The sequence below is a fragment of the Phoenix dactylifera genome, unplaced genomic scaffold (genome assembly GCF_009389715.1).
Source record: "Phoenix dactylifera cultivar Barhee BC4 unplaced genomic scaffold, palm_55x_up_171113_PBpolish2nd_filt_p 002011F, whole genome shotgun sequence".
In the NCBI taxonomy this organism is placed as follows: Eukaryota; Viridiplantae; Streptophyta; class Magnoliopsida; order Arecales; family Arecaceae; genus Phoenix; species Phoenix dactylifera.
The window spans coordinates 27,750-54,748 of NW_024069290.1; the positions used below are offsets into that span (position 1 = coordinate 27,750).

General features: G+C 38.8%; 3 protein-coding genes and 1 pseudogene across 6 annotated transcripts; 1 reads left to right on the forward strand and 3 right to left on the reverse strand.

The window, feature by feature from the left end:
• The first annotated feature begins 423 nt into the window (after window positions 1-423).
• Window positions 424-8,090, forward strand: LOC103695921 (F-box/SPRY domain-containing protein 1-like). Of its 3 annotated transcripts, XR_003383214.2 has the most exons (4): window positions 429-685; window positions 2,066-2,193; window positions 7,747-7,838; window positions 7,921-8,090. XR_003383214.2 is itself a non-coding variant. In XM_008777368.4 (3 exons), the coding sequence occupies exons 1-3, from the start codon at window positions 486-488 to the stop codon at window positions 4,508-4,510; spliced, it is 501 nt and encodes a 166-aa protein (XP_008775590.2). In that variant the 5' UTR covers window positions 424-485; the 3' UTR covers window positions 4,511-4,712. The 3 variants fall into 3 exon arrangements, 2 of the variants coding, with proteins under 2 accessions (XP_008775590.2, XP_026656512.2); XM_008777368.4 differs by lacking the exons at window positions 7,747-7,838; window positions 7,921-8,090 and adding an exon at window positions 4,338-4,712 and having other exon boundaries at window positions 424-685; XM_026800711.2 differs by having other exon boundaries at window positions 7,747-8,090.
• On the reverse strand, window positions 2,343-7,738 carry LOC103695923 (probable auxin efflux carrier component 8). Its single transcript, XM_026800712.2, has 6 exons — window positions 6,085-7,738; window positions 4,196-4,373; window positions 3,982-4,067; window positions 3,730-3,887; window positions 3,465-3,541; window positions 2,343-3,367 (listed from the first exon to the last, which is right to left on the reverse strand). The coding sequence occupies exons 1-6, from the start codon at window positions 6,581-6,583 to the stop codon at window positions 3,298-3,300; spliced, it is 1,068 nt and encodes a 355-aa protein (XP_026656513.1). The 5' UTR covers window positions 6,584-7,738; the 3' UTR covers window positions 2,343-3,297.
• A 1,509-nt stretch (window positions 8,091-9,599) lies between the features above and the next one.
• LOC103695924 (hypersensitive-induced response protein 1) lies at window positions 9,600-20,854 on the reverse strand. Of its 2 annotated transcripts, none has more exons than XM_039123060.1 (6): window positions 20,767-20,854; window positions 18,221-18,416; window positions 16,727-16,847; window positions 11,542-11,633; window positions 11,372-11,468; window positions 9,600-10,218 (listed from the first exon to the last, which is right to left on the reverse strand). In XM_039123060.1, exons 2-6 carry the CDS (start codon window positions 18,407-18,409, stop codon window positions 9,860-9,862), a joined length of 858 nt encoding a protein of 285 aa, XP_038978988.1. In that variant the 5' UTR covers window positions 18,410-18,416; window positions 20,767-20,854; the 3' UTR covers window positions 9,600-9,859. The 2 variants fall into 2 exon arrangements, with proteins under 2 accessions (XP_038978988.1, XP_038978989.1); XM_039123061.1 differs by lacking the exon at window positions 20,767-20,854 and adding an exon at window positions 19,657-19,914.
• Window positions 20,855-24,011: 3,157 nt separating this feature from the next.
• LOC120109309 lies at window positions 24,012-26,990 on the reverse strand (annotated as a pseudogene).
• Between the last annotated feature and the right edge of the window lie 9 nt (window positions 26,991-26,999).

Genomic DNA, 26,999 nt, shown 5'->3' on the forward strand with positions numbered 1-26,999 from the left:
GGTGCATGTTTTACAATGTAGGGGGCTATGCGACCCTAGACGATCACCATATGGTCCATCTCGAAGAAGGATGACTGTCACTTATCTCACGATGTGTCTCATTTGGTATCAAAGGTGATCTTATTCGAAATTCTAAGATGAATGAGACCTTCCATCTCTTAAATAGATGATATGGCACGGATCCTAAGTGACCCAGCCCTCAGCCTCGAATCCATCTAATAAACCCTAGCGTCCAAATTCTAAAAAGTTCTACTTTCGGAACACTGGCTCGGCCCAATCAAGTGGCACCTAAATACGGAAAACACCTACGGCGGCATTAACACCAACAGACACGTGGAGAGCTGGAGAAGGCAGTCCAAAAACCAGTCCAATATTTCGGTCTTTTTGTCGAATAAGCGAGCTAAAGAGTTGGCATGCGATGAGACGCCCATGGGATTTTTATCCAAACCAAAAAAAGACGCAATGGGAAGGTGATTGACCGGCGAATGAGCTCGATGCGGCCGTCGGAAGGCGGAGGAGATGGCCGGGAAGAGGTCGCCGCCGGCGTCGGCGCTGAAGGAGTCAGGGAGAGTGGGAAGGACGAGGGCACCCCTCCGCCGGTCCTCCAGGCTCCGGCCCATCTCATTGCCCGCGTCTTCTCGCAGCTCGATTGCGTCGATCTCCTCAACTGCTCTCTCGTCTGCAAGTAAGAAGCTTCAATCCAACTCGAAACTGAGGATTTAATATGTCGTCTTGATTCGAATATTTCTTTGAAGTACTCCGAGGCTCGAATGGCTCAAAGTCTTCAAATTGTTTACCTTGTTCTTATATGTATAATTATATCTTAATCAAAACCCTTTCATGCAGCTGTATGAGCACTTGTTCCCTTTTTATCATCTTACGGCATCGTGGGTCGAGATGAAGAAGTAAAGCTTGCATATTTCTAGTTTGCGGGTCTCAATTTATTTATTTAATTCATTGTGGATTTGTACCAGAAATCACATAGAAAAGGGGATTCCTCGCCTCTAGACTCTTTTTTCCTTATTTCAGAGTGCCTGTAGTTTTATTGGTTATCTAGGGTCGAGAGGGACACGAGTTGTTAGGAAATATACTCTCGGGATACCGGACCGATAGATAGTCTCATTGATACGTATCTTTATTTTTCTTTTTTATATATTTTTGAATTTCTATTAATCAAGGGATTTGGGTAGATTATTTATGGTGTCATGTCTCTATTTTCCTTTCATATTATGTCAATAAGTTCTATAAATAATGATTGCAGCTTGCATGATAGGATAATGAAGAGAAACATTGTTTTCAAGGGAGGTTTACCACTCTTAAAGTGGTATATAGGAGGTCCGGATCCCCATGAAGCATCCATCTTCTCCCATTTTCTCCGATTATTTATATTTTTTTATTAAAATACGTCAGGAACTTATCACTCAATAAGTTTTCACTTGCGGATAGTTTACATCTTTTGTTCAGACTATGTATAAAAAGAATTCTGATAATTGGACTCTGGGCATAATTGAGTAACAAGCAGCCCCATTTTCCCGCATATTATAAATACAACAATGTTCTCTAAATGTCTTTAGGTATGAAATTACATGTTTATAATTTCTGACAACAATCCCAAAACTGGATTGTTCATGAACTATCATACTTGGAGCTCGACTATGTTACATCCTTTTATTTTGTAAACAAAGAAAAGAAGTTTCAAGTGAATAATTTAAACAGCAACTCCATTAAACAAAATAATGCCGGCTTCATTCAAGATTGTATTTGCAAGAACAGCCCTGTTCTGCAATTTCATTTGCTTATAATGGATATAAATTGCTAGTAATTATCTCTAAGTACCTCCCAACGATGGACGTGCCTCTTGGTTTTGGGGTATCTTAATTCTCTTTTATAATTTTTAAGCTTTTCTGCACTGGGTTGATATGCTGATAACCATTGATAATTGATTGCTAGAATTTATAGTTGACTATATAATCTAGTTGTTATCTGGTAAAAGAGATGGTTTACTTTTTAGTCAGTCTCCAGACTTGCTATCTCCTTTAAGACACTGTTTATCATTACTTTGCAGGCAGTGGTATAGGGAGTCTGCAGAGCTGAGGGAGGGTTGGAAGAATGAATACTTGGAGGCCAGGCATCTGTATGGGATGTCCGTTAAAAGGGAATCACATCCACCATCCTCCACCTGCTCTATAAGAGGTGTGCATAGTTGGTGCCCTTGATTTTTTTGTTGCTTGCTCACTATTCCAACAAGAAGCGATGACACTGTAAAGCATTAACCATGTAAGATGAAATATTTCTGTAAGCTTACATGTGCTTTCCAAGGAAGAACGTATGCAATATATATGTCCGTAGATGCAAGTGGTGTGACCCTATTGTAGTCATTGATTGCAATGAATTAGTTCACATGCAAATTAAAAGGCTCATGTAAAGCTTCTGTTTTTCCAAGAAACAGAGGTTATTTCAAAATTCATGACGTGTGTGTAGCTTGGATGCTTTTGAATAAGATTATTGTATTGTTTAATTTTCTTAGAAATCAAACGTTTCTGTATACTATGGGAAATGGGTTCTGGAAATTGTCTCCTGCTGTTTTGTTTTGTTTCAAACAGAACAAAACAGTAGCACTACTGAAACTAATAGCAGTTCTAGATTATGAAACATAGCAGTTCTAGATTATGAAACTTTTCTATTAGGTCTACTGAAATACTTATTTTGGTGGATCCATCCTTTTATTTCTAGATTGTTACCTATTATATTAAGCAATATATTGGTGTAACCGGCAAATGCCTAGTGTGTTCAGCATCCTGTTATCTGCATAAATTCTTTGTTCTCTGTTTCTCTCCTACTCTTTTCTGTTCTCTCCTCCTCTTTCTGTTAAATTAATAAGAAATTCAACGCTAGAAGGTACAAGAGAATGGTCCCTGTTTCATTGTCTTGATCTTCTACACACAGCCAATTTGATTCTATCATTCCACTGCAACAAATGTGCATCACCTTCCTTCTTGGTGGGAACAATTTATAAATCTCATAATACCACATAGAAAATACTGCTGGTCAGGTCCCTAAATGGATTTGGCTAGGTGGAATATTCTTGTGTCTGTAGAGCAGCAAGATAAAGATCTTTGGTGCAATTTTCGGAAACACCTTACCTCTTAATCATACTGTGATTGTACACTTTTACTATCATTTTATGAATCAGAAGGTTGAGAATATTGGTCACTGCTGTCACCATCCAGAGTTCATGCTATGCTTCTGCGCCTTTTATAAGAGCATGGAACTCCATAACTTGAGCATATAAAGAAGTTAATTAGGATCGAGAATGAAGTAATACGCGAGTGCTATTGGTACTGCTATGATCATGCCAACAATAACCCTACAACCACAATATACGGATCTCAGAAACATCTTACAGCTTATCTTAAGAATAAACAATTATAATCAAGAATAGTATATGTAAGAACATCGATTACCCAGTGCTCAGGATATCTGGATGCACGCCATACTCTTTAGCAAACACAAATGTTACTATTCCTTGAGGAAGAGCTGCCTGCATAAAATCACAGTTTTTACCCAACAAAAGGTGATACAGTATCTGGACCTTTATGTGAGTGCATATACATGCCTGAATGTCTTCAGGTATATTTATTATCCTTTTCTCAAAAAGCTGGATAGAGATAAATATATCTGCCTTACTGTCATTTGGCATGAGTTACATGTATTGTGAAGTGAATGTACCTGAACAATTGCCACTTTTAACAATTTTGCCCTCATTCCAATAGCATAGGAAGTGATTGCTATCAAGGCTGGTCCAATTATGAACCTTAATCCCATGGATAAAATCATCATCCGAATCCCACAGGCTATGATGCTAGACTGCGATGCCGTGAAAAGGCCTGTCATGTAACCAATAACCCAACGTTAAAGTCCAGACGATGTCTTTATCTCCAGTATCCATTGTAGGTATGTCAGTCTCTCTCAAGTACCAACCTAAGCTGAACATTGCCATGCCAAGTCCCCCATCTGATAATATTGATATGCAGTTGCTAATTATTAATGGTAGCTCTATTCTCCACCTGCAAAATATGCCATCCGGTCACTTGATGTAACTGCCAGATTTTGGTACTAAGCACATGTGAATAAATAGAAGAAAAAAAAATACCCAATTTCTCTTTTAGGAACAAAAATGCTCCTGGAAGCCTACCTAAAGCTGATTAAAGCCCAAACAAAGCCTGCTAAACTTGCGTAAGTATTGGGATTTATCATAAGTTTCTTTCCCGCCATCCAGAGAATGAGTAAACTCCTGATATTTCTTATGGACAGGGATTTTACTTCATCCTCTTCAGGTCTGGGGCGTACTCCTTCAGAGGATTCCAGTTCCCCTTCAAGATCAAGAAAGAGATCAATATTTCTTACCGACATATTGATGACACAACCAAAAAAAGGGAAAGGGGAAGGAATTAAAATGGAACAGGGATTGCATGTTTCACAGAAATTTTTATTGTATCAGTTGTATTGACTAAACTGAATCATATAATCACTTTGAGGATCAGTGTGTTAAAAAGATAAAATAGTCTACATAAATTCACAATAAGGAATGTTGTTCTTAAGTGGTTTCCTCTTTCTTGGTAACATTATGCAATGTTGCTCTTTTTCATAATGAGTACCTATATGTATCAAACCTTTTTCTTATTCATATATGCATAGCATGTATTTTCTTACATGACTTGTGTTGGTTCTACGGTTGTGAAGTCATGATTCTCATTGTGTCATGGATCCATCATTTGCCTAAACTCTAAAGAAAAGATGTCGCCAACTGTTAATTACTCTTGATATGATATAAGCGTAACCATAATGTGCGTATCTCTGGGTCATATGAATCATATATATGTTTTGTGAAAATATGCTTCTTGGTTGAATTAATAGTTGCAATTATTAAAAATTTTGTATAGTAGTTATGCTTTTTATGAATGGAACTCTGAATACTGCTAGATGCTTATTCATATGAAGTATCCTGATGATAATTGAGGTCTTTGCAAGAAGGAAAACTGTCTTTTGTTACCTTGATCATGAAAATCTACTGTCACTGCCGGTCTACTTTGCTTGCTATATGAAGATATGAGAATCTGTTCCTGAAATTGTTTGATTTTGTTGGGTCTAATACAACCTAAAGTTACTTGATGATGTTCTCTATTTAACGATGATATGGTTTGCCAAGTTTGTTTCAGTAAACATATCTACCATGTTTAGATTCAATTGGGATATATGATATCTTAGGCTGACTTTAAACTTTGTTTTATGTTTAGACATTCCAGTCCTTGTTGCATAATGTTAAAGTCTACATGAATGAAACAGGAAGTTTCAATATCTTGGGTAGCTTGAAATTATGCCTCTCGTCCTAGCATTCTTGTTTACAACAGTTAGATTGTTGTCTTTTGTCCAGAAAGTGGCAATCCTTATATGTGGATTAAAATGGAAGTTTAGTGATTATCATCATCGAATATCAGTCAATCAGATTGGATACTTTATATGAAACTCTTGTAAATGTAAAATAGTAAAGTAATTTGTGCTGATGAGACTGCAGTTCAGATTTATTATTCTTTTTCCCTATTACTTGAAGATTCATTTCGAATCCTTTAATTTAAAGAACCCTTCCCTCATACAAAAACTAAAATATTTACAGTGAAGAATCTGAATAGAGTAATTGATATCTGGTTCCTTGTATCCCTGTGTGCTAATACTTGAGACAATTGGAGCTCCCCAGGGACCAACGTGAGCAAAGCCAGTTTCTTATATATAATTTTTTATGAAGTTCTTTCTTTGTGTTAATCTATAAGTCCTTAGTGCATTGTGTTGTTATCCATAGTTATCAAGAGTACTTCACATGACGTCTTAAATAATGCACATGGTGTTTTAAATAACTTTTGGTGCTTTTGACAATCCAACATGATGGTGACTATACTAAATGCAGTGTCTGGTGCGAATGGACATTACCTATTCTTTTGGGTTTACTGCAATTCTCTTGTTATTAATTTTCTTGATCAGGATGCTCAAAATGTGATGATCTTAGATAGTTTAGATTCTTACCTGTACTGTCAGTCGGATTTGCTGCAATTGCCTTAGCAGCCCTGAACTCGAAGAGAATTAACAGAAGAGTATACCAAATTAAGCTCTGCAAGACGACGATCTGACCCAAGAGTTTGGCAGCTTCATCCCCATACAGACCTTTTAATAAGGGAATCCCAATAATCAATGTGTTGGGTAGTGTGGATAGAGAGAACCCAGTAATTAGCCAATCCAGGCTGCCTCTAAAGCATGCTTTACTTAGGACTGCAAATACAAAGAGGGCAAGTATTTTTTGCAGCGAGTCCGCTACTAGAAGTTTGAGGTTCATTTTGTAGGGATTGTTGGTGGAGATCACATGGAAGGACAGTAGGGGGACTGAAAATTTGGCTACAAACTTGTTTATCCCCGTGCACTGGTCAGGTGTGAAGAGCTTCCACCATTTTATTGAAAGATAGGCCAGGATCATGGCTGCATACAGCGGCACTGTTGCTACCAGAACATGATATACTGTCGCCAGAGAAATCATATTGGATGATCTGAAAGAAATAAGGAAGCCACAGATAAGTTGGATCTATGTCTCATTTCTGGTGCATGCTGGGCCTTTTATAAAGAGAAGGTTGGCTTGGATGCCGACCTTCTTTCTTGTACAGCTTTGTCTGGAATTTAAAAATATTTTTAAATGCCCATACAGTGCACATGGCTGCTATATCCTTTGCTGGAGTACAAATTACCAGGAATGCATCTGGTCTATGCTAGATCAGTTGTTGTCATAACCTTTCTTGAATTAAAGCTATTCTATTTTGTTTTAATTGTTAATTGTTTTATTCTAAATAAGTATTTCTACCTGTTTTTTATGATTTTTCTCGAGCACTTCTATGCAATAATTCAGTTATTATTATGCAAAACTAAATGCTATTCTTTTTCCACCCATTTTCCCTCTTTTTTTCAACCGCTTAAAAATCGGGGGATATGTTTAGTATCCTGCAATTATATATAGCATAAGCACAAACGTTACACATCTTTGCGTACTTATGTTCAATTTTGGATGGGGTATTTATGTGCCAATGCTTACATTAGCATTATGTTCTGGAGATTTCTTTTCTTTTCCCTTTTTTTTTCTTGTATATTTCTGCTTTTATATATTGACATTAGGAATACACCTGTTTATTTATCTGTATATTGCTTGAGTCCTAGCAAGAAAGGGATGCTTGAAACATTGTCAGTCAGAATCTACATGTCTGCCCTCTACCCAAAGTGTCTATCATGAAATAGGATAGTAGGCTTGTGTATGCGCACTTTGTACAAACTATGGAGGGCACATTGGTAGACTTCAAACTGTTCCCTACATTCAACAAATTGTTTCGGCATTAGAAGAATGCTAGGTGTAATATTTGTGCACTAATAGTCAACTGGGGCAACCCTAATTTCTCATTCATATCACACAATGGTTTTCTGCCTGATTATCCAATAAAAATTTCTTTACTGAATGTCAGGATGATGATATCATTCAAATATAAAGTAATTAGGAATTCTGTATGAAGATTAGCCAGCGCATTGTAATTGAAATAGCTCGCCGATACAATGATGTTCCTTTCTAGGTTCTTTGTGATTGATAAATAGTTTATATTATATTTATTTGTTGATCAGGAAACTGTTATGCTGGTTGCTTTCTAAAATATTTTTTAACAGGAAAGAGGACATTGCCTTTTTGACATTCTAGTTTGGTGTTCTTAAGCCTCCATTGGTTGGTAAGTGCTGACCGACCGACCAAGCCTATCATGGTGAGATTCATTGGTACTTTCTCTGTGACATGCCTATGGTTTCTTCTATGTAGCTCTAATATTTGTTCTTATACACAAGTAGAAACAAGGAAGGCAAGAATAAAGGAGTGAATTCTGGGAGAAGCAAGGGAGTGGCAGTGACTTACAGTGAACAAATTTTCTTTTTTTCCAAATGAGGCAAAAGCACAAGAATAAGTGCTAGGTGAAACATGCTTTAAAACTGAAATTATATACCAAAAATGAGCTATGCTTCTTTGCTAACGCCTTCCACCTACTGTTCTCTTTCTTCAGAACCACACCTCTTTTGACACCTATGGAACTGTCATTCAGGCCATTGGAGATATTTACTTTAATCTGGAGAATAGCTTGATCCCAACCACCCCCAGCCCAGCACAATCCCTCGAGGGTGAGTTCTCCAATCCAAGCATTCAAAGCATACAGCGTTTCCCAGTCTGCATGCAAACCTCGTGTTTCTTCCTCAATAGTCTCGTATATGACCAAGACATAACGCTGGCTGGGTAGACTATTTTATGCACTGAATGCTACCTCCCCTTTTTTTTTTTCGCTGAAATGCTACCTGCCCTTTACGGGAGAGCAAAACGCAGCTGCTTTTATTATTCCAGTAGAGATTAGATCTTGTGCAAATAAAATATCAATTTAATTATAAAAAAAAGGGACAAAGGCTGCTCTTGTGGCAAGAGGTGATATCATCTGAGCAAGCTCGATGGTTGCTCCTTTTATGTCTTTACTTTCAGATGAGATTTGAGATCTACTTTAGCTTCACTGGCTAGTGGCTACCCAGTCCACTGACCCTGCATCCTTGTTGAATGCTGGAGGCCGACACAGAAGCACTGCTTTAGCTTTATCAGCAGGCAGAGAGCCAGGTTGTTTGCATCTTTTCTGGCACCATTCTCTGCTAACTTGGCTAACTCGGTCTTGGAATCTCCTTTCATCCAATCCTTTTGAGCATCATTAGTGCTAGAAATGGTGTACGTACATGTCATGTCCAAAGCAAGACATGCACACGAGCCCTCCTGATAGATCATTGATGGAACTAAAATGTTCTGGTGATTTTTTGGACTATGATCATTAGTGATAATCCATCCGCCCCCACTGCTCTTTACTGAAAAATCAATGCTTATTTGCCCTTAAACTGATATAGCTTTCTACTTATTCTTTTTTTTTTTTTAACCCCATCCTCTTTGGTAACCGGCGCTAGCCATGCTTAAATGGATTTATGCAATATCCTGACCTGTGTGCATCTGCACCAAATTGCCATGCCATTTTGTACTCTGCCCTAATCTCTGCCAGCAAGGTAGAAAGAACGTGAGAGACCCACAATTTGAGAAGAGGAAAGCTATCATTAAAGGATCATGCCTGCAACATGGTTCAACATAACAAACATCAAAAACGCTGCACTAACTGTTTCTGACTGCCAGAAGCCTCCCGTTCATCTATATTTAAACAATAATAGTCGTCGTCATTGCCTCATCATCAGGTCATCCTACAACTGAACAATGACTCCTATTTCAGACATTTTTCATACAATAAGGCTGCTTCTATTTGTCCAGTCAGAGTAGTCCCACTGTTCCATGGAATCCAGCAAACAAAGCTCATGAGGAATTCTGCAATCACCATAGCAACCATTCAATTCCATCCAAGGGATTTTTGTTTCAGCCTTCATCCAGCCTGGCTTTGAGGTTACGTGAATCAAAGTTCAATAAACAATAGTAACCCCCCAACAACTTCAAAGACAAAGAATTAATAATGATAAAAATAGCCATCTCCATCCATATACCTTAATAACGCAGTCATAAACTGTATCTTGAAAATATCTTGTTCAACAAATCACCTAAAACATACTCACACAAGACACTGAAGGCAATAAAAGTAACTTATATAAACACACTATTTACACCACATTTCCTAATCTGCATATCCACAATAACAGCACCAAATCATAGGAAATTACTACGAAGAGAATCCAAAACTGGAAAAAACTAGCGTCCATTTGGTCTTACTTAAAGAGTGGTGTTGGCTTGGAGGAGGCCATCCCTTATTTGTGCAGCAATGTCCCTCACAGCCCCAGGCCCATGAGGAATGAACACAGAAGTGGACTTAGAGGATGCTCCAATGTCTTTCATGGTGTCGAAGTACTGGGTCACCAGCACCATATCCATGACATCCTTTGCTGTTGTCCCAGGCACATTTACCGAGAAGGCAAGCACACTGTCCCTCAGCCCATCCACAATAGCCTGGCGTTGGCGTGCTATACCAAGCCCTGCTAAGTATTTTGATTCTGCATCTCCTTCAGCCCGCTTGATCTGCAGTATTTTCTCAGCTTCAGCCTTTTCATTTGCTGCCACCCTGAGCCTAGCAGCTGTTGCAACAGTTGATAGTAGATGTAAGAAAAAGTCATGTTAACATCTAGCAAAAATAACTTGAATAAAGTTGCGAAACCTTTTACTCTTGAACAGTCAGCAAAAGTGGGACAGGTCCACCATGCAATGGAATTTTCGTGGTTCCAGCAGTGTGAGTCCCACATCATGAACTGAGATGCACGATGCATGGCTGCCTATGCATTGCATGAGCCATGAGTGATGCCATCGTGAAAGTATTGTGATGGTCCCGTGTAGTGCCAGCCACAAATCATGCACTAAGATGCATAAAATGTATGGCCTTCTGCACTTCACGTGGTCATGGGCATCAATGCGCAACATTAATCATGCATCACAATATGATACATGCACCAGTGTTGCAACATCATGGTCCAATAAACATTAAACCTACTCTTTTATCATGTCTCCCTTTAGCTTTCGTTTATATCCATTAATAAACTCCCCTGCACATGATCACATCACAGCCAAATCTGTCATCTGTTATTTGTACTACAGGCATTGCTGGGTGATCATATCTGATATGCACAGCATTACTCATTACATGGGCATGGGAATCAATGCGCAGCATTGCTCATGCATCTCAATATGATGCGCGCACCAGTGTTGCATCAGAACATCCAATGGTCCAATGAGTATTAGATCTACTGTGTTACCATGCTTGTCTCCCTTTAACTTAATTCATATCCATTAATCAACTCCCATGTACATGATCAAATCACAGCCATATCCATCATCTGTTATGTTGTATGACAGGCATTGCTGTGTGATCATATCTGAAACCAGTGACCAACAACCAGTTGGGCCATTATCGCACCCTGCTTTCAGAATATGGAAAACATACTAATGCACTGGCTTGTAAATTATTCCAAATTTACATTATGGAATCCAACAAAAAAGAAAATCTTGTGACAGCAACCTATGTTATACAGGTATGCATGCGCACTTATTACTAGTGGCAGGCAACATAAGTTGGCATTTCAGATTTCGGGTGAAAAATGGATCATGTATCCTAAAGAAGAAGAGCATGCACTAATTCACCATGAAAAATTCACATTTAGAAAGAAGAGCACTCTAACAGGAGGGCAAAGATCATCAATTAATGTCAAGGACATAAAGATTGAAAAATAGACTTGCCTGCATTAATCTCATTCATTGCTCTCTTAACATGTTCATCAGGCTCAATATCCACAATGAGTGTTTGAACTATCGCGTATCCATACAATGACATTGCCTATCAGAAAAGGTGAGGTCATTTGACTAATTTGTCTGGCTGAAATATAATATTGAATAAAAAGATTGATTACCTTTTCAAGTTCATCTTCCACAGCTTTCGCAATATCATTCTTCTGCTCAAATACGTCATCTAAGTTCAGCTTTGGAACACTTGCCCTGATGACTGTCAGCAACAGAACATCTCTCAGGAATCTACTGTTTATGGATTTAAGTTTTCATCACATGTTTAATATACAACTACAGTTGACTGGTAAAAACAGTTTCATCACGTTCAAACTGACATCCTGCCAAATTTCATAACTAGTTAATAAAGACACTAACAAAATCCATATAGTAGCAGAGCCTACAGGAGCCAGTAATCAATGACGAGGATTCGAAATATAACTTGCCTCGCCTGTTTAACAGCAATTCAGATGGTTAAAAAAGGAAAAAAAGTAAAAATAAAAGATTGGATCCAAACCAATAAAAAAACTTTATCAACTCTGGAGCAAAAACACATGCTTGTGTATTCTATGCACATTAGGTTTCATTGAATAAGAATACAGACAGAAGATCTCATGAAAATAATTTTTTAAAAAAGTTATAATATAAGACTTCATGAAAGATTTGGACCATGCATTTACAATTTCAATATAAGTTTGTCAGGAGACTGAATTGGGAAACTAGTGCGAAGCGGGCTTTGAGAAACACATAATTTGCATTCTCAAGAAAACAAATACACCCATGTCCCTCGTAACCTCATATTTCTTTCACTATGCGTGACTTATCATGTTTTACATAATTGGATTCACATCAACCATTTGATCGGACTCCATAAGATTATGGACTTACCAATAACAAATTTTCTTCTTTAATAAAAACAAAATAAAATTAAATTGAAAAAGATAAGGAAAGAGGTTTTAAACCAACTCTGTTATTTAATCCATTATCATGTGACGAGGGGGAGAGCGGGGTGGAGGAGTTGGAGGGAAGTTAGACATGGATGGGGTGCATGGGAGATAGCATAGAAGATGTGATCCATGTTTTCTTTTTCCCGCATTGTGGCAGGGCGGGGGTTAGAGGTGAGCATTGGGCCGGGCCGCCCATGGCCCGGCACGGCCCAGCACGAAGCAGCTACAGTAACGGGCCGTGCTAGGCACGGCTTATAAAAGGAGGCCGGGCTGGGTTAAGAATTTCTGGCCCACGGGCCGAGCCCAGCACAGCCCATAAGGGCCTGGGCAGGCACGATTCGTGGGCCAAGCACGGCACGGCCCGCGGGCCAGCAATTGAATATATTAATTATTAGAGAAATAATGACTTTAGATGCAAGGGTCTGAGGGCAGGCCGATATGACCTTGAAAAACCTCTGCGCTTCTTCTCTCCCTCTACTCCTTCCGACCTGAGTTCTCTCCCGGGCATTCCGCTCTCCCGTCCGTTCGCGACTTTGATGGAAGCTGCGCTGCGTCAGCAGCGGCAGCGGCAGCGATTCCTTTAATGCGTGCATCCCGCTGGGTGGTGCTCCGCCTATGCGACTCCCTCCTCCACCCTCCCCGACAATCGCTCTTTTCGCCCCGCACCACCTCCGTCTTCGAATCTGAATCCATCCTTGTGCCCTTCGCCTCCTCTTTTCCCGTTCTTCATCCACCCTCCCGACGAGAGGACGAAGCTCCGCCTTGCAGGCTTCTTCTCCTCTTCCCCTCCGCCGCCGGCGCTCACTTCTTTACGGCTCTCGGTTCATTCCCTGTTTCCTCGAAAGGTTTTTCTAGGGATTTCTCCTCATCAACGAGGCCTTCTGGGATCAGCTCCTCTGCTGCTCTCCTTTCCTTCGTGCGCAGTTGGGTTTCTCCTCGCCCCACCTTCGTGCCAGGCACGGCCCGTCTCGTGCCTAGCACGGCCCGTGCCAAGCCCGGCATGGCCCGCCACCCCACGGGCCTAGGGTCGTGCCGGGCTTAGCCTTTAGGTTAAGCGGGCCGTGCTAGGCACGGGCCGTTTAGTAACAGGCCGGGCCAGGCACGACCCGTTTGGTCTGTGGCCCGGTGGACCTAGGCTAGGCCGAGCCCGGCACGGCCCGATGCCCATCTCTAGCGGGGGTGGTCCTAGCCAAATATTGTGCTTGTGGTACCCCTTCTTCATGGGCGTTGCTGTCCCACTCCACACTGCTGCAACCGATCAACACCATATACTACTACTATATTATTTTTTTTTATTTTTTTAAAATTAGTCATCCATGTGTAACCTCTTTGTAATTATTCATCTATATCTATATTTTTTAATGATTTTTTATAATGCTTCCTACTTCCCACTTTAAACTTTTTTCTTTAACCACATTTTCCTGCTTCCTGCTTTCGTATTATTTCCCAAATCCGTTTTACATAATGCAACCATTGTTTGGACAACAAGGATCATGGTCAGCATAATCAGAGCATTGGCTGTTCAGAATTACAAAAAATGTATCATTTTTCAAGGACGAAATGCAAATCAAAACCAATTATGTTGGCAAAGATCATATGTTGGGACGAAACAGCACCTAACAAACTTGAATCCACAGCAAAACTAGTAGACTTCGTAAATTAAATCCCAAGGTCCTGTAACCAAGTGGGAAGCATAACTTCTCATATTGAATGAAATTAGAAGTTCAGATCTTGTGTTACAAAACTATAAGACAGGTTGTATGTATGTGCTCTTGCCGTATGCGTCTGCATGCATGTCAACAATTCAGAGGAAACGAACAAAGAAAGGTACTTAACATGCATGGAGAAATTGTTAAGGACAGGATATAAATAAGCCTCAAGCACTATACAGCCCCCTCTTTCTTTACAATATTTTTAGAAAGACCAACGACTCTTTACAATTATCTTAGATGAATTTAACGCTCATTTCAAGAAAGGATACCTGTATATACATTGTTTGGAAATGAAATAATGTCAATTGATAAGAATCTTAAAGTTCATAAAAACATATGGAAAAAAAAAAGGTTCAGGGGATGATTTTTTCAACAGTCCATTCAAGTCTTGGTAGCAGAAAACTTTTATCTGGAGTGTTCAACCCGCTTGGGAATCTCTTAAGAAGCTCAGGCTTGCACCATCTTCCTAGGCACTTCCTAAACTAAAATATTGAAAGCTCCAATTCCCTGTACCCATACTCAGATACACTCTTAACACCCACGTCCCACTCAAGGGACTGTTTGGTCGTTGCTTCTCCTTTTCAAAAGTTACGGAAGACGAAGCGCTTTTTTCACTTTTCTTCTCATAGAAGCACTTCTTGGATAATGTACCAAATACTTTTTTTTTTCCAGGAAGTAATTTTTTGCTTTAAAGTTAGAAAAGGACTTTTTTTGAGCAACTACAAACAGGCCCAAAGCAGCCAAGTTACAAGTAATCAAACACTATCAAATGCAATTTTCCATGGAAATAAAAATAAAATGACCCTGGTCAATCTATTTAATTGGGCATCCAATGTGTTCATTTTCATTATTACGAGAAAGAATGGAAACTAACAAATATGTATCTAACAAATCTCAAATGCATAGCAAAGTGGTGATAGTTTTGAGCATGCCTTAAGACTAGGGATGCAAATGGGTCGGGTCGGGTCGGGTCATAAGTGACCCCGGCCCAAACCGGTTTCTTGTTCGGCTCCTAATTTTGGACCCAAACCCAACCCAATAGAAGATTGAGTTAGGTCGGGTCCACCGCTATAATTTTTGACACAACGGATCATTCAGATCAGGTCGAGTCGGGTCGGGTCCATGTATAACCCAGACCCAACCCAAAAAATTCAGGTCCAGTTCGAGTCTGGTTCGAGTTAACCTATCCATGGCTTTAGAATTTACTGCAGCCCACGGGCTCAAATAATTTTACAGATTCGATTCGAGTCAGATCGGATCGTAGGATTGAAAATCCAAAACTACCCAAATTTCAAATAGGTCAAATCGGATCGGGTCTGAATTCAATAAACCTAGAACCGACCCGACCCAAAAAATGGATCGGGTCCAATTTTAAGACCCGACCCAGCCCCACAAGTCCTCCAAAATGGGTCGGATCGAGTCTAAGCTGGTCGGGTCAGGTCACAGGTCAACCCGACCTATTTGCAGCCTTACTTAAGACTTAAAAGAAAAAAATTGTAAGATATCAAAGAAGACCTAACATCTCACATGGCGTAGAATCTTAAGGCCCTTGCATATAAGAATGCTAGGGTGAATATGTGATAAAAGTTGAAATGATAAAGTGAAAAAGAGTAAATTGAAGCAAGTGTTGGAATTGCATGAAGTGGTGGAGAGGCAATTAGAATGGTAATGACCAAGCAAAATGAGTTGAGGCAGTTTTGGTGACAAGAGGCTCAAAGATGCTTTGGAGGAGTTTGAGAAGGGAGGGAATAAAGCAAAATACGCCATCTCGGCATCGGGCCCCATATCGGTGCCATCCTGTCTTTATGTCAATACGCCCCTCATACCGTGTACTGATATCGAACCGATATGGTACGGTACGCCCCGTACCATCTGGTTCAGTATGATATGGCGTACCATGAAACGAGGACAAAATTTTGACAAAAAAAAGAAACTGTTTCGGAAAAAATATTAAACAATTTCAAATTTTATAAAAACTAAAAAAGGGTTTGTGATGCCACAAGCAAGAAGTTGGAATTAGACTTGTTAATTGTAATCCATTTCACCCTGATAAGCAGTGACAAAGTGCATGGTGTGACAATGATATTGGAATTCACACTGTTTAGTATATTCTGAAGGCTAAATCATTGAAAACATTTATACACATTGATACTTCATATTCTTCTTATCTATGTATCAAGTGCAAATTGCACCGTGCATCAAGCCACTAAAATCTGAATTGATATGTATGTAAGCTCTGAAAGAATAATGATTCTTAATCTATGTTGCCTCAGCTAATTTATGGACATTGGATACAAGATCAAAACGGATGGGAACTATGGGATCTATACATCCAAAAGATTGTGATCATTACTGATCAATATATGGCACACTGATCATACACCCTCTAGTGTCCAGTTGTCATATGCATGGGTATACAAAATGATCTAAAGAGATAAATATTTATATTTTTGTTAATTATAATTGAAGAAGATAACTTCAAGCTATAAAGGAAAGAACAAAATCAATTATTCTAGAATTCTATAGTTGACTTCCTAACTTATGCAAGAGATAATAACTAAGCATAGATATGAAAAATCAGCAACATCCAATGGGATGGCATTCAATATCATAAAAAAGAGTTTGACTACACTAGAAGGTGAATGCAATCATACCATCAAAAACATAAGATTGAATTTGTTCCCTTGTGTTGCTAAGTTTGTAGAAAGCATCAGATGCCTTGTCAGCAAGAGCACGGTATTGTATAGATGCAACAACAGTGACAAACACATTATCCTGAAACACCAAGAAGCTACCCATAAGACTTGATAGATTCAATTGATCCATAATGCTTACTGCACCTTCAATACTAACAGAACCCAAAAGCAGAATAGGAAATAAAAATAACAGACTAATATGAGCAGGAAAATAAAAAATAAATGTGAAATCACATAAGATGGTGTTTGTCTAATAGAATACACTTCATGCTTCACATCTAATTTGATTCAAGAAAAATGTTTCATGTATTTTGCATCTTCTTGTCTTTGAACTTTAATTTTGAAGCAAATTATCCATAAAAAATGAAATGCAAGTACAAACCACTCATAGTCTCCATTTCAGTTGGCCTTTTCTTTAACGGTTTTCCTTTATGCAGAACATAAGCAAATAAGATTTAATTATACGAAGCACTTGGATTTTGATATTTCTCTGATTCAAAGTTGCCAAAAGCTCAAGATGCGCAAGGCAACAAGGTTTCTTGGAGCCTAGGTGCCAGGTGCAAAGCCAGGCATGCACCTTGACAAAGTGAGGCACGATGGTGTAAATATATACATAATAATGAATATATGATATTGAACACATTCAACAATGAATTACCAACATATCAGCACAAAATACAAATGTAAAAGCACTAGATTTCAGATCTACGTGCATATAAACGACATGGCATGTCAAATGTCAAATATCAAATGCTCAAATATAAAGTCAACTAACTAACCCAACAGTAACACAATAGTTACTACCAAATAAGAAATACGACAAAATCAAATTACAAACAAGCAAAAAGTGTTCAATGATCAATTATCTGAACTCAAAGGTCAACACATGAAGAAGAAGAAGAAGAAGAAGAAGCACAGCCACTGTGTTAAAATAGACAAGGCACTTCTCTGGCCACCAGAAGGAACAGTTCATCCTCTGTTTCTGATGGATAGAGAAGCACTATTAATGGATATTTTTTTAAAAAAAGGGAAGCATAAATGCCACCCAGGCAGCTTTATTACTTGAAGGGAAATTTACAGATGCACCATTAATGGATTAGAAAAGGCATGCTTTCTCGTGCGTGGGTTTTTCTGCAAAGCACACAAACAGCACACCTTTTTAGCACCCAACTGAATTTGCTTGCTTTTCCTTGCAGTAGGCAAGGCTCAAGAGTGACGCCTAGGTGTGCCTTGTGTCTTTGGCATGCCTCTGGCAACACTAAACAAAATGTCAAAGATTTATCAGGAAATGATGCAAAAGATAGTGTTATCTTGACTATATTTCTTTCCAGAACATAATCTAATTATACCAATGATGTTGATGATGATGATGGCAATCTATAAGACTTCATATTAAGTGTAGACTAAAAGAAGAAAAAATAAATAAAAAAGAGAGCAGTTAGGGAAACACACCTTTGTCTTTGTTTCACAACGAACATCAAGTTGTTGCACACGCAATGAGAGGTAGCCAGCAATCTGCTGCCCGCAACACCAAGGTAAGAAGTGGAATCCAGGATCAAGCACATCAGCGAACCTACCAAAAGTTTCTTTGATGGCCACAGTTGACTGGTCCACTTGTAAGCAACAACAAGCCTGCCCCATTTCTTAACTGATGACAGTACAAGAAAAAAAGGAAAAAATCATTTAAGACATGACCATGCTATCAACCTTGTTCATGTATTTTGGAGACATCAATGGGAGGCTGTTTACCAATTCCTATTAGACTGCATCCACAGTCACTGCAAGCTTCTTCCATGTTCAAATTTTAAGCAAGCTAAGTTACAACTAGGTGGGCATGCTTGGTCGATATAGTGATAATTGAGAACCACCTAACAGAATGGCCTATTTATAAATTGCAAATATATTTCTAATGGGTACAATCTGTGTAAAAAGCATGGGTACAAACATAACGTTACCTTCAGTCTTACAATCAGATATGTTTATGAGAACTTTATAGTCTATGGTTCAAATTTCTAAGATCCTGCACATCTATTGTGGACATAGCAAAATAAAAATTCGGTAATAGACTGAAACAACTGGCTGCAACTGATACTCATATATCAAGATGCTCAAACTAGGCCAGTGAATCCATGTCCCTACAGCAGTGGAAAAAAAATAGATATCACTTGCAGTAATACTTCACAGAGTTTATATATGAGGAACAAGATAATCATCTCCACATCATAAAAACCAATATCCTTCATCCACCACTCGATATGGTGTGAAGGAAATGTAATTCGTACGAACTTTTAAAACCAAATATGTGCCAGCCTGTAAATGTTAGATTGGAAAATAGCTTCACAGAATCGTTGATAATCAAGGTTACACATTCATATTAAGAAGCAAGCAACAGCTAAACATGAAATTTAATTCTCAGGCAGAGAGACAGAGAGAGAGTAACACATCATCCCTAGTCTTGACATGTAGTATAAGTACAAAAAATCATTATTTTATAATCATCAGATACTTCATTCATCAATTCCATCTCCTTTTAAGAAACTCAAAGGCTGTGTTTGGTTCAGGAAATAGGAATACACATTCTTTTTGGAATATTCCGCAAGGAACTCCTGTTTTTGTTTGGCTAAAATTTCCGAAGCAGTTCTAGGCCGAGGGTGTTTCATCCATGAATAAAGACAGGATGGTATAAAAGAGGGCTTTATTCCAGGAATAAAATTATTCCAGCCTCTTCCCTTGATCCTGCTTTTTTCCCAAACCAAATGCACTCCAAAGTCCTTTTGCACAGCACAGCAGGTTCTAAGCTACAACCCTCAAGACAATAGCATCACAAGCAATTGATTTTGAGAACTATAATTAGCATCGATAAGATAGCCCTGGCATCAGAAGATTACCTTCAAAACAGCTGCAAGAATGCTATCCTAGAACAAGGTTTCGGATATTGCAAACTGGTCTATATCAATAAATAGTGTGGGAGAGAGGATAATTCTATTAGCAAAATGACAAAGCAGTAAAGACCTTTCAAATACTGGCAAATCTTGTAATCCTTCAAAAGTCAACATGCTGGCCGCCGGAAAACAAGATACTAATCTATACCAGGTGCTACGAACATACTAATCTTTATCTATTAAAACCTGGACCACTAAAGCATACAATAGCCATTTGGCCATTTGGCGACCTAACATTTGGAAGAGCATATAACAGTCCATCCTGGCAACCTTAATTTCTTTATTTAATTCCGGGAAGGATATTTTCAACTCCCAAGGCCTAATACACCAATTCCTTGGTGAGTGCAACTGGGGGTGGCATTGCCCTAATTCCAAAACAATTTTCTCATCCTCTCATTTCTTCCTTCACCCAAACGATTTCCAGCCATTCCAGGAGGATAAACCTAAATCCAACCAATCTGAAGATGGCAATCCAGAAAAATTATTAAAATAAATAACAATAATAAAACAAAATATTTCGCTGCAATTTTCTCATTCTGTCATTTCTTCTATTACCAAACGATTTCGAGGATAAAACCTAAATCCAACCAATCTGAAGATGGAAACCCAGAAAAATTATTAAACAAATAACGATAATAAAACAAAATATTTCGGTGGAGATCTCAAGCAACTTGCTTACGCAGATAGTTTGTGGAAATTTTTGGAAAGTTTTCTCCAGGTAGAAGATGCAAGATCAAGGAAGACACAAGAAATCACGTCCCCGACCTATCAAGAACCGGTTCTCGTGGACCATATCCAAAACCATTAATACTAGCAGGTCGATGCGACCTTTCTCTAAACCCTAATTTCCCAATCTTCCAACCCACTGAATCAAAGCAATCAGAGCCACGCATCAATTTATCGCCTCGAAAACACGAGGAAACAACAACAATACCAAAAGAAAGACGCAAGAATTCCCCTTCCCGGAAAAAAAAATCCATATTTAGCTGGCTCATCAGACGACGGAACAAAACCTAAAGAAAGATCGCAGAAAGAGAGAAGAGGTTTCGCCATTACCTCGGAAGCAGGAAGCGAGGAAGAATCCCGTGATTGAATTGGCAATGCTTCCCAAGCCCCTTCTCACTCGCTCCGTCAAAGAACCCGGAAGTTCTCCGAAAACCGGGAATAGCCGGTTTGCAATTGTCCGGGTGTTGACCGTTGACAGACTGGCGTTATCTTCATTCCTACTCAAAGGTATTAACATACTCCGCGGCCGATCGGAAGCGTTGGGCAAAGCTGAGCTGGCAAGCGTCGTGGAGGTCCCTACATGAGTTTTTTTTTTTTTTCACAGTATGAGTCCAGCAAACAAAAATAGAAAAAAAAAAATGGCAAAAGAAAACTTAAAATTGTCCAAATTTGACAACAAGAGAAAAGTTGTAGCTGGAGTTGAGTCCAAAATAAAGCTTGAGATTGTGGCCAAACATGCCACCAATCTCAAGCATGAGAAGCTTAAGATTTGTTTAGGGAATGTTCTTTAGAATTCTTCAACAAATCTTTTTGTCCAGTTGATTAATATTTTAATTTGATAATTCCTACAAATATATCCATGCTTGAATAATTTAATTTATCTAAATTATCAAAAAAAATATTCTGATAATTTTTTTCAATCCTTGATGCCAATTTAACTTGCATCAATCCAAGTAAGCAATACAGGTTGGACACTTCTTTTGTGAGAGTGGAAGGGTGGGTTGGAACTTTTCCTGTACAAAATTCTACATGTTAATGATCCGCCCCACGACAACCCCTCCCACTTGAAAAGAAAACAAGTGGAATAACTTTTTTGAAAGTTGATATGATGTGTCATTTTCTATGTCCGCTCAACTAATACATAAGACTTTATGCTCCATTTGATTGCAAGATAATGCCCAGCAAAATGCTGCTTTGGATGTTATCTTGCCAAGTGGAATATTCTTTTTGCAAAAAGAATAGTCTAGTTAAAGACCCCTATCAGGAATAAATTTAAACCCTAAAGGAAACTAATCTTTTACATTTCTTGAATGCTTTTAGCTGCTATTTGTGTAATAAATGAAATTGATAAACGAATTTAACGCAACCAAACAAAATTTTGAGTTATCTCTGGAATAAACGAATCTTAGAGAGATACCATGAATTAATAAGGGATGGCTAAATGGAAATTTTCTTTGTCCTAACCAAACAAGACATGAGGAAAAACTGACATATTGAATGGCCACTCTATGATTGCAATCTCTCCACCAACAAATCTAGAATTCTAAAACTAGGGGCATTAACAAGAGAAGCCCTACTGGCCTTTCAAACTATGGGCGGGCTTGGCTCAAGATCAACTTGCTTGCTCATTTTTAGATTAAATATCTCTTAGCAAATATTCGTTTGCTTCATCTATTCTCAGCATAATATAATAAATTAGAGGACCTTCATTGTAGCAATCAAGGTTCGCTGTACCAGTACCGAACTCCATACCGGTGGCGTACTAGTATAAGGCGTACCGAGTGTTGATACGGTACGGTACGCGGGGTACGCTAGGCATACTGACCCCTGACATATCAGTATCGGTACCCACCGGTATGCTCAGTACCAATATAGTATGTTTGGTACGGACTGGTACCGGTCGGTACCGCATATCATGATAGCAATGAAACTATATTTTGCTTAAAAGGCTACATACGTAAGGAAAAATAGAAACCATATGAAACCATACAAATTTGTATGTTTATAGATCATACTACTAAAAGAACACGAGGAAAAATAGAAACTTTGGAGCATTGATGTAACTTACATAAGAAGTTTGTTTTTTTTTTTTTTTTTGGCTTTGGACATTTTAAGTAGAGAAACTGCTTTGCCTGATCCCTAGCCAGAAACTGGTGCATTGTTTGTCAAAATTCTATATATCTTCATTCTGCCCAAAGTATCCATGCATAAAATAGAAAACTTCGACCTGTTCGCTGCATTCACATATTTTTGTCAGTATTAAAATAACACTAGATGTAATGCATGTGAGCCCAATAGCTTTAAAAGAAACAAGAATCTATCAACTGGAGCAACAATGTTAGAAGAGTGAGTGAATCCAAATTCGATCAGGCAACAATGAGGATCCCATATCAACAATCCAAGCCGTTAATATGATATATTATCTTTAAATTATTTACATATACAAAATTATATAATTTGAACAACCTGATCTACACATTTAATGATTAAAATTTTTTTATGCAATTTAAATAATATAATATAATATATTTTTTGTGTACTTAATATATCGAATGGGAATTTTCAAATTATATGATTTATTATATGGATCTGATTATCGGTGTCGGATCTCCAAATTGTATATATATAGATAGATGATATCCATCAAACATGATGTCCTTAGAATTACTGTAATTAACAATTTTGCTATTAAGATTAACTTTAAATGTATGAATGCAACTTCAGACCAGAGCATGTCGTAGCTCCAGTAACTCATTGACACAACCATGCTGCCTTATTGAATGCTTGAAATTGCCCTTGAGACAATGATTTAGCTTATCAGCAGACAGAGCCATGTTGTGACAGATGTGATCGTTAGAGATTCGACGATTCCTGGTTGGACCGATTCAAGCGATTGAACCTGGGTTTGGTGAATGGAAATTGGCCTTAGGTGTAATAGGACTCCCAGTTACTGCGCGCGATCGTATACTGAGGTGCTTTGCGTAGTCTTCTCTATCCTTATTCCCTGTGACGGTTGACCGACCCGCGTAAGGTGCCGGTCCCTGCCTGCTTGGGTTCTTCGGCAACCGCTCTTCTATTTTGCTAGAATTTTTTCCTAGTGAGGGACTGGAACAAAACGAAAGTAACCTACTATGAGGATGGGCAATAGAGCACGCTTTCCGCCTTGGGAGGGAAGTTAGCCTCGTCCGGCCCTGCTTCTACTTACGATCAAAAGCCTTGCCACGAGTGAGAAGCCAGTGACGAATCTAGATACAAATGAAGATCCGCGGAGCCATCTTTCGCGGAGTACCCCTCTTTTAGTGAACCTGGGGAGTTGTCAGCGGCTCGACCATTCTTTGCAAAAAACAAGAATCTGAAGTATGACTGGCCAGATGAGCATCCAACCTGATCTTTTATCAGCCATTCAGCAGCAAGACCTTAATAGATAGGGCAGCTCCGGTGGCCTTAGAAAGCCTAAGGCCGCAACATGCTATGCCATTCATTCCAGGATCAACCTGACCACAGAACTATGACCAACTACCAAGTAATCATTTTTTTCCCAGCATTGTGCTGATGGACCAACTCGTCCTAGTATGTAGAAAGGAAAGTATAACCGATGATCTATCACTTTAAGCTTGATAAAAATTACAGAGAGGCTTTAAAAAAGAAAAAAGAAAAGAAATAGGGAAAAATAGGAACATTCCCCATGATTCTTCAGTCTGAATCATTCACAAACTCTTCAAGCCCCGAGAACAAACCTGATAACACTGGTAAAACCTCCTTCAACTCAATTGACTATATCAAGCAACTGACAATTACTATAACAAGACAAAAGACAATGGAAGCATCAAATTATAAATATCTTCAGAGTCATTCTTTTGAGGTAACTTGTAACCAACAAAGGTTGACTCCAGTCCCCCCACACCTCCATCAACCTTTATCCCCAGCAGCCCTCAGACTTCTTATCACCAGACATACAACACAGAGATCACCACAGTCCTGCACACTTCTCGCCATTCAAGATCTCCAATTCCTCGGAATAACTTACAGGAATATATGTGCTCATGGTTGTTTGTCATTGGCCTTTGGCGACTGGCGGTATGGAGAAGGATGTGAACCATTAGAGAGGGTTCTTACAGGCTGGTGCCCATATCTTGGAAATGAAGCATGTGGTTTCAAACCATTTCTTCCAGTCTGGTTATTGCTGTTTGCTGCAGCACGTTCTGCTTGCATTGACTGAAAACAAGTACGAAGAGCTTGCCATGTCTTTGAGGTTTATTAATGGTTTGAGCACTTCCACTACATCGCTCATTAAGGGCCTGGACTTGGGATCACGACTGAGGCAGGCATGTGCCAGCTGGGCAGCTTTCTGGGCACCTTTGATTGAGAAGTTGCCATCTAGGCGAGGATCTATAAGTCTGAAGAAGCGTCGTCTTTCTCCTAGATGGGGGCGTGCCCACTCCACCAGGTTGTGCTCGCCATTTGGTCGGTTTTTGTCCATGGACCTTCGCCCTGTCATCATTTCAAGTAGCACAACCCCAAAACTGTAGACATCACTCTTTGATGTCAGATGTCCTGGAAAAATAAAGTTAGGTACACATAAGTTGACAAAATCAGAAAGTAAACTGCAAAATGCCAAAAAATAGAACAGGATCAGTCAGTGTTGAGCTCCGTGAGGGCATGAACCATAACCACTGGCAAGAGCAAACTGCAAATAGAGTTGCATGCCCACCTGAACATTTTCTCCATTTTCTACGATCTAGAGAGCTTTCCTTGGCAGTGCCCCTTTAAATACCTCACTAAGCTTTTGAAATGTCTAGCCTCCAATAACCCTTATGTTAGCTTTTCAAGAAGAATCATCCACAGCGCCACAAAATTTAAGACCACACTCACAGATCAGAACAAATGTTGTAGCTTCCGCCTAATGGTCCCACCCAAGTAGTATTTTATCACAATTTTGTAGTAATGGAACTCAGCTCCAGTCACTCAATTTTAAGAACGTACAAAGATACAACATTACTAAGTTTCCAGCCCCCATCTACCTCATAGTCTGCAGTAACTCTACTCCAATATACCAATACTTACCAACTACTAGCCGTATCCATCTAGCCATAAAAGTCAAGTCAGTATTTCTTTCACTATTAATACTTCACCTGCAAAAACAATTCTGACCTATATATTTTGAATTTCTCATTTGAAATTTAATAACACTATCAGATCATTACTAACGAAAGTTGCCTGAATTTTTCAGATTAATAAGACCACTAGAAGCATCCTGAATACATAGAAATAGGGAGATCCAGGAAGTGGAATGCAAGTGCAAGTCTAAAGAGACTGACAGTTGAAAATTTTATCTCCCCTTTCGCATGGCAAATTTCTCTCCAACATAACTAATATGTCCTAGATAGAAAAAGAAAACCACGTCTCTGACAAGAGACTAGGACAGAAACTAGGATTGGTTAAGCAATTCATCCTGTACGTAAGTTACAAGCTTGCCCACTGACACTGCTTTAATTTCCACAAAGTTCAATGGAAGCCATGAAGTTGCTTTAAGTAACACGAGACAAGCAAATATTCAAATGATGTTCGTCTGGATTGTTACAGAGTACAGACAATGAACAAATTGCCCGACAAACTGAAGGCTGGGATATAAGCAACATAAAATATAATACTCTGATGCAGCACTCAGAAAACAATAATAGCATCAACATGAATGCATCATGCAGTCTGATATTTGCTGATATTCTATGATGAATTAAATCTACTTTTGGTACATTAAATGAATCATGTAGGTAATCAGCATGGTATATACTTGGTAAACAAAATGGCATCAGCATGAATGTAGAATGTAGCCTTCTATTTCCTGATACCCTACAATGGAATCTTACTGTTGGTAAATCAACTTTTTTCCTTTGGTACATTACATGAATCGTGTAGGCAATCAATGTAGTATGCACTTAGTAAATTGAATTCGAAGAAAACCATGCCTTACCAAAGCATGAGAACAAAGCAAGTTTATTGAAAGCATACAGAACTTGAACACTTGAGAAAACTTAAAAAACAATAGAGGCAAGACCAAATCAAGCATAATAGGATATTATATTGCAGCATATACTGATTAGCCTGCTCTGACCTTTTTAATACATTAAACCGTAAAATCTTTTTTAAAAAAAAAGAAGCAAATGACAAAGTTTAGAGTGATACTAACAAAAATCAGTAACAATTCAAGGATGACTCACCTGTCATTACATACTCTGGAGCTGCATATCCATATGTTCCCATCACTCGTGTTGACACATGAGTTTTATCACCATCCGGAGCATCCTTAGCAAGCCCGAAGTCTGAAAGCTTTGCATTATAGTCCTAGAAGAGCACATTCTCATAAATAATCATATTAATAAATGAAAAGAGATATAAAACTTGTTACATACCGCATCTAATAGAATGTTGGATGTTTTAAAGTCACGATATATCACTGGTCTTTCTGCTTCCTCATGAAGAAAAGCAAGGCCCCTCGCAGCACCCAGAGCAATCTTCATTCGTATGGCCAGGGAGAGGCAGGGACCCTGTTGCATAAAGCATGT

Excerpts from the sequence above, each read along its gene's own strand:
- LOC103695921 (XM_008777368.4), top strand. The coding sequence starts at position 486 with ATGAGCTCGATGCGGCCGTCGGAAGGCGGAGGAGATGGCCGGGAAGAG. Across the intron at positions 686-2,065 it reads AACTGCTCTCTCGTCTGCAA|GCAGTGGTATAGGGAGTCTG; the intron begins GTAAGAAGCTTC and ends ATTACTTTGCAG. Across the intron at positions 2,194-4,337 it reads CTCCACCTGCTCTATAAGAG|GTCTGGGGCGTACTCCTTCA; the intron begins GTGTGCATAGTT and ends CATCCTCTTCAG.
- LOC103695923 (XM_026800712.2), bottom strand. The coding sequence starts at position 6,583 with ATGATTTCTCTGGCGACAGTATATCATGTTCTGGTAGCAACAGTGCCG. Across the intron at positions 4,374-6,084 it reads TGCAGCAAATCCGACTGACA|GGGAACTGGAATCCTCTGAA; the intron begins GTACAGGTAAGA and ends TTGATCTTGAAG. Across the intron at positions 3,888-3,981 it reads CATGGCAATGTTCAGCTTAG|GCCTTTTCACGGCATCGCAG; the intron begins GTTGGTACTTGA and ends GTTACATGACAG.
- LOC103695924 (XM_039123060.1), bottom strand. The coding sequence starts at position 18,409 with ATGGGGCAGGCTTGTTGTTGCTTACAAGTGGACCAGTCAACTGTGGCC. Across the intron at positions 11,634-16,726 it reads TCAATCTTATGTTTTTGATG|TCATCAGGGCAAGTGTTCCA; the intron begins GTATGATTGCAT and ends TGTTGCTGACAG. Across the intron at positions 10,219-11,371 it reads AATGAATGAGATTAATGCAG|CTGCTAGGCTCAGGGTGGCA; the intron begins GCAAGTCTATTT and ends CTGTTGCAACAG.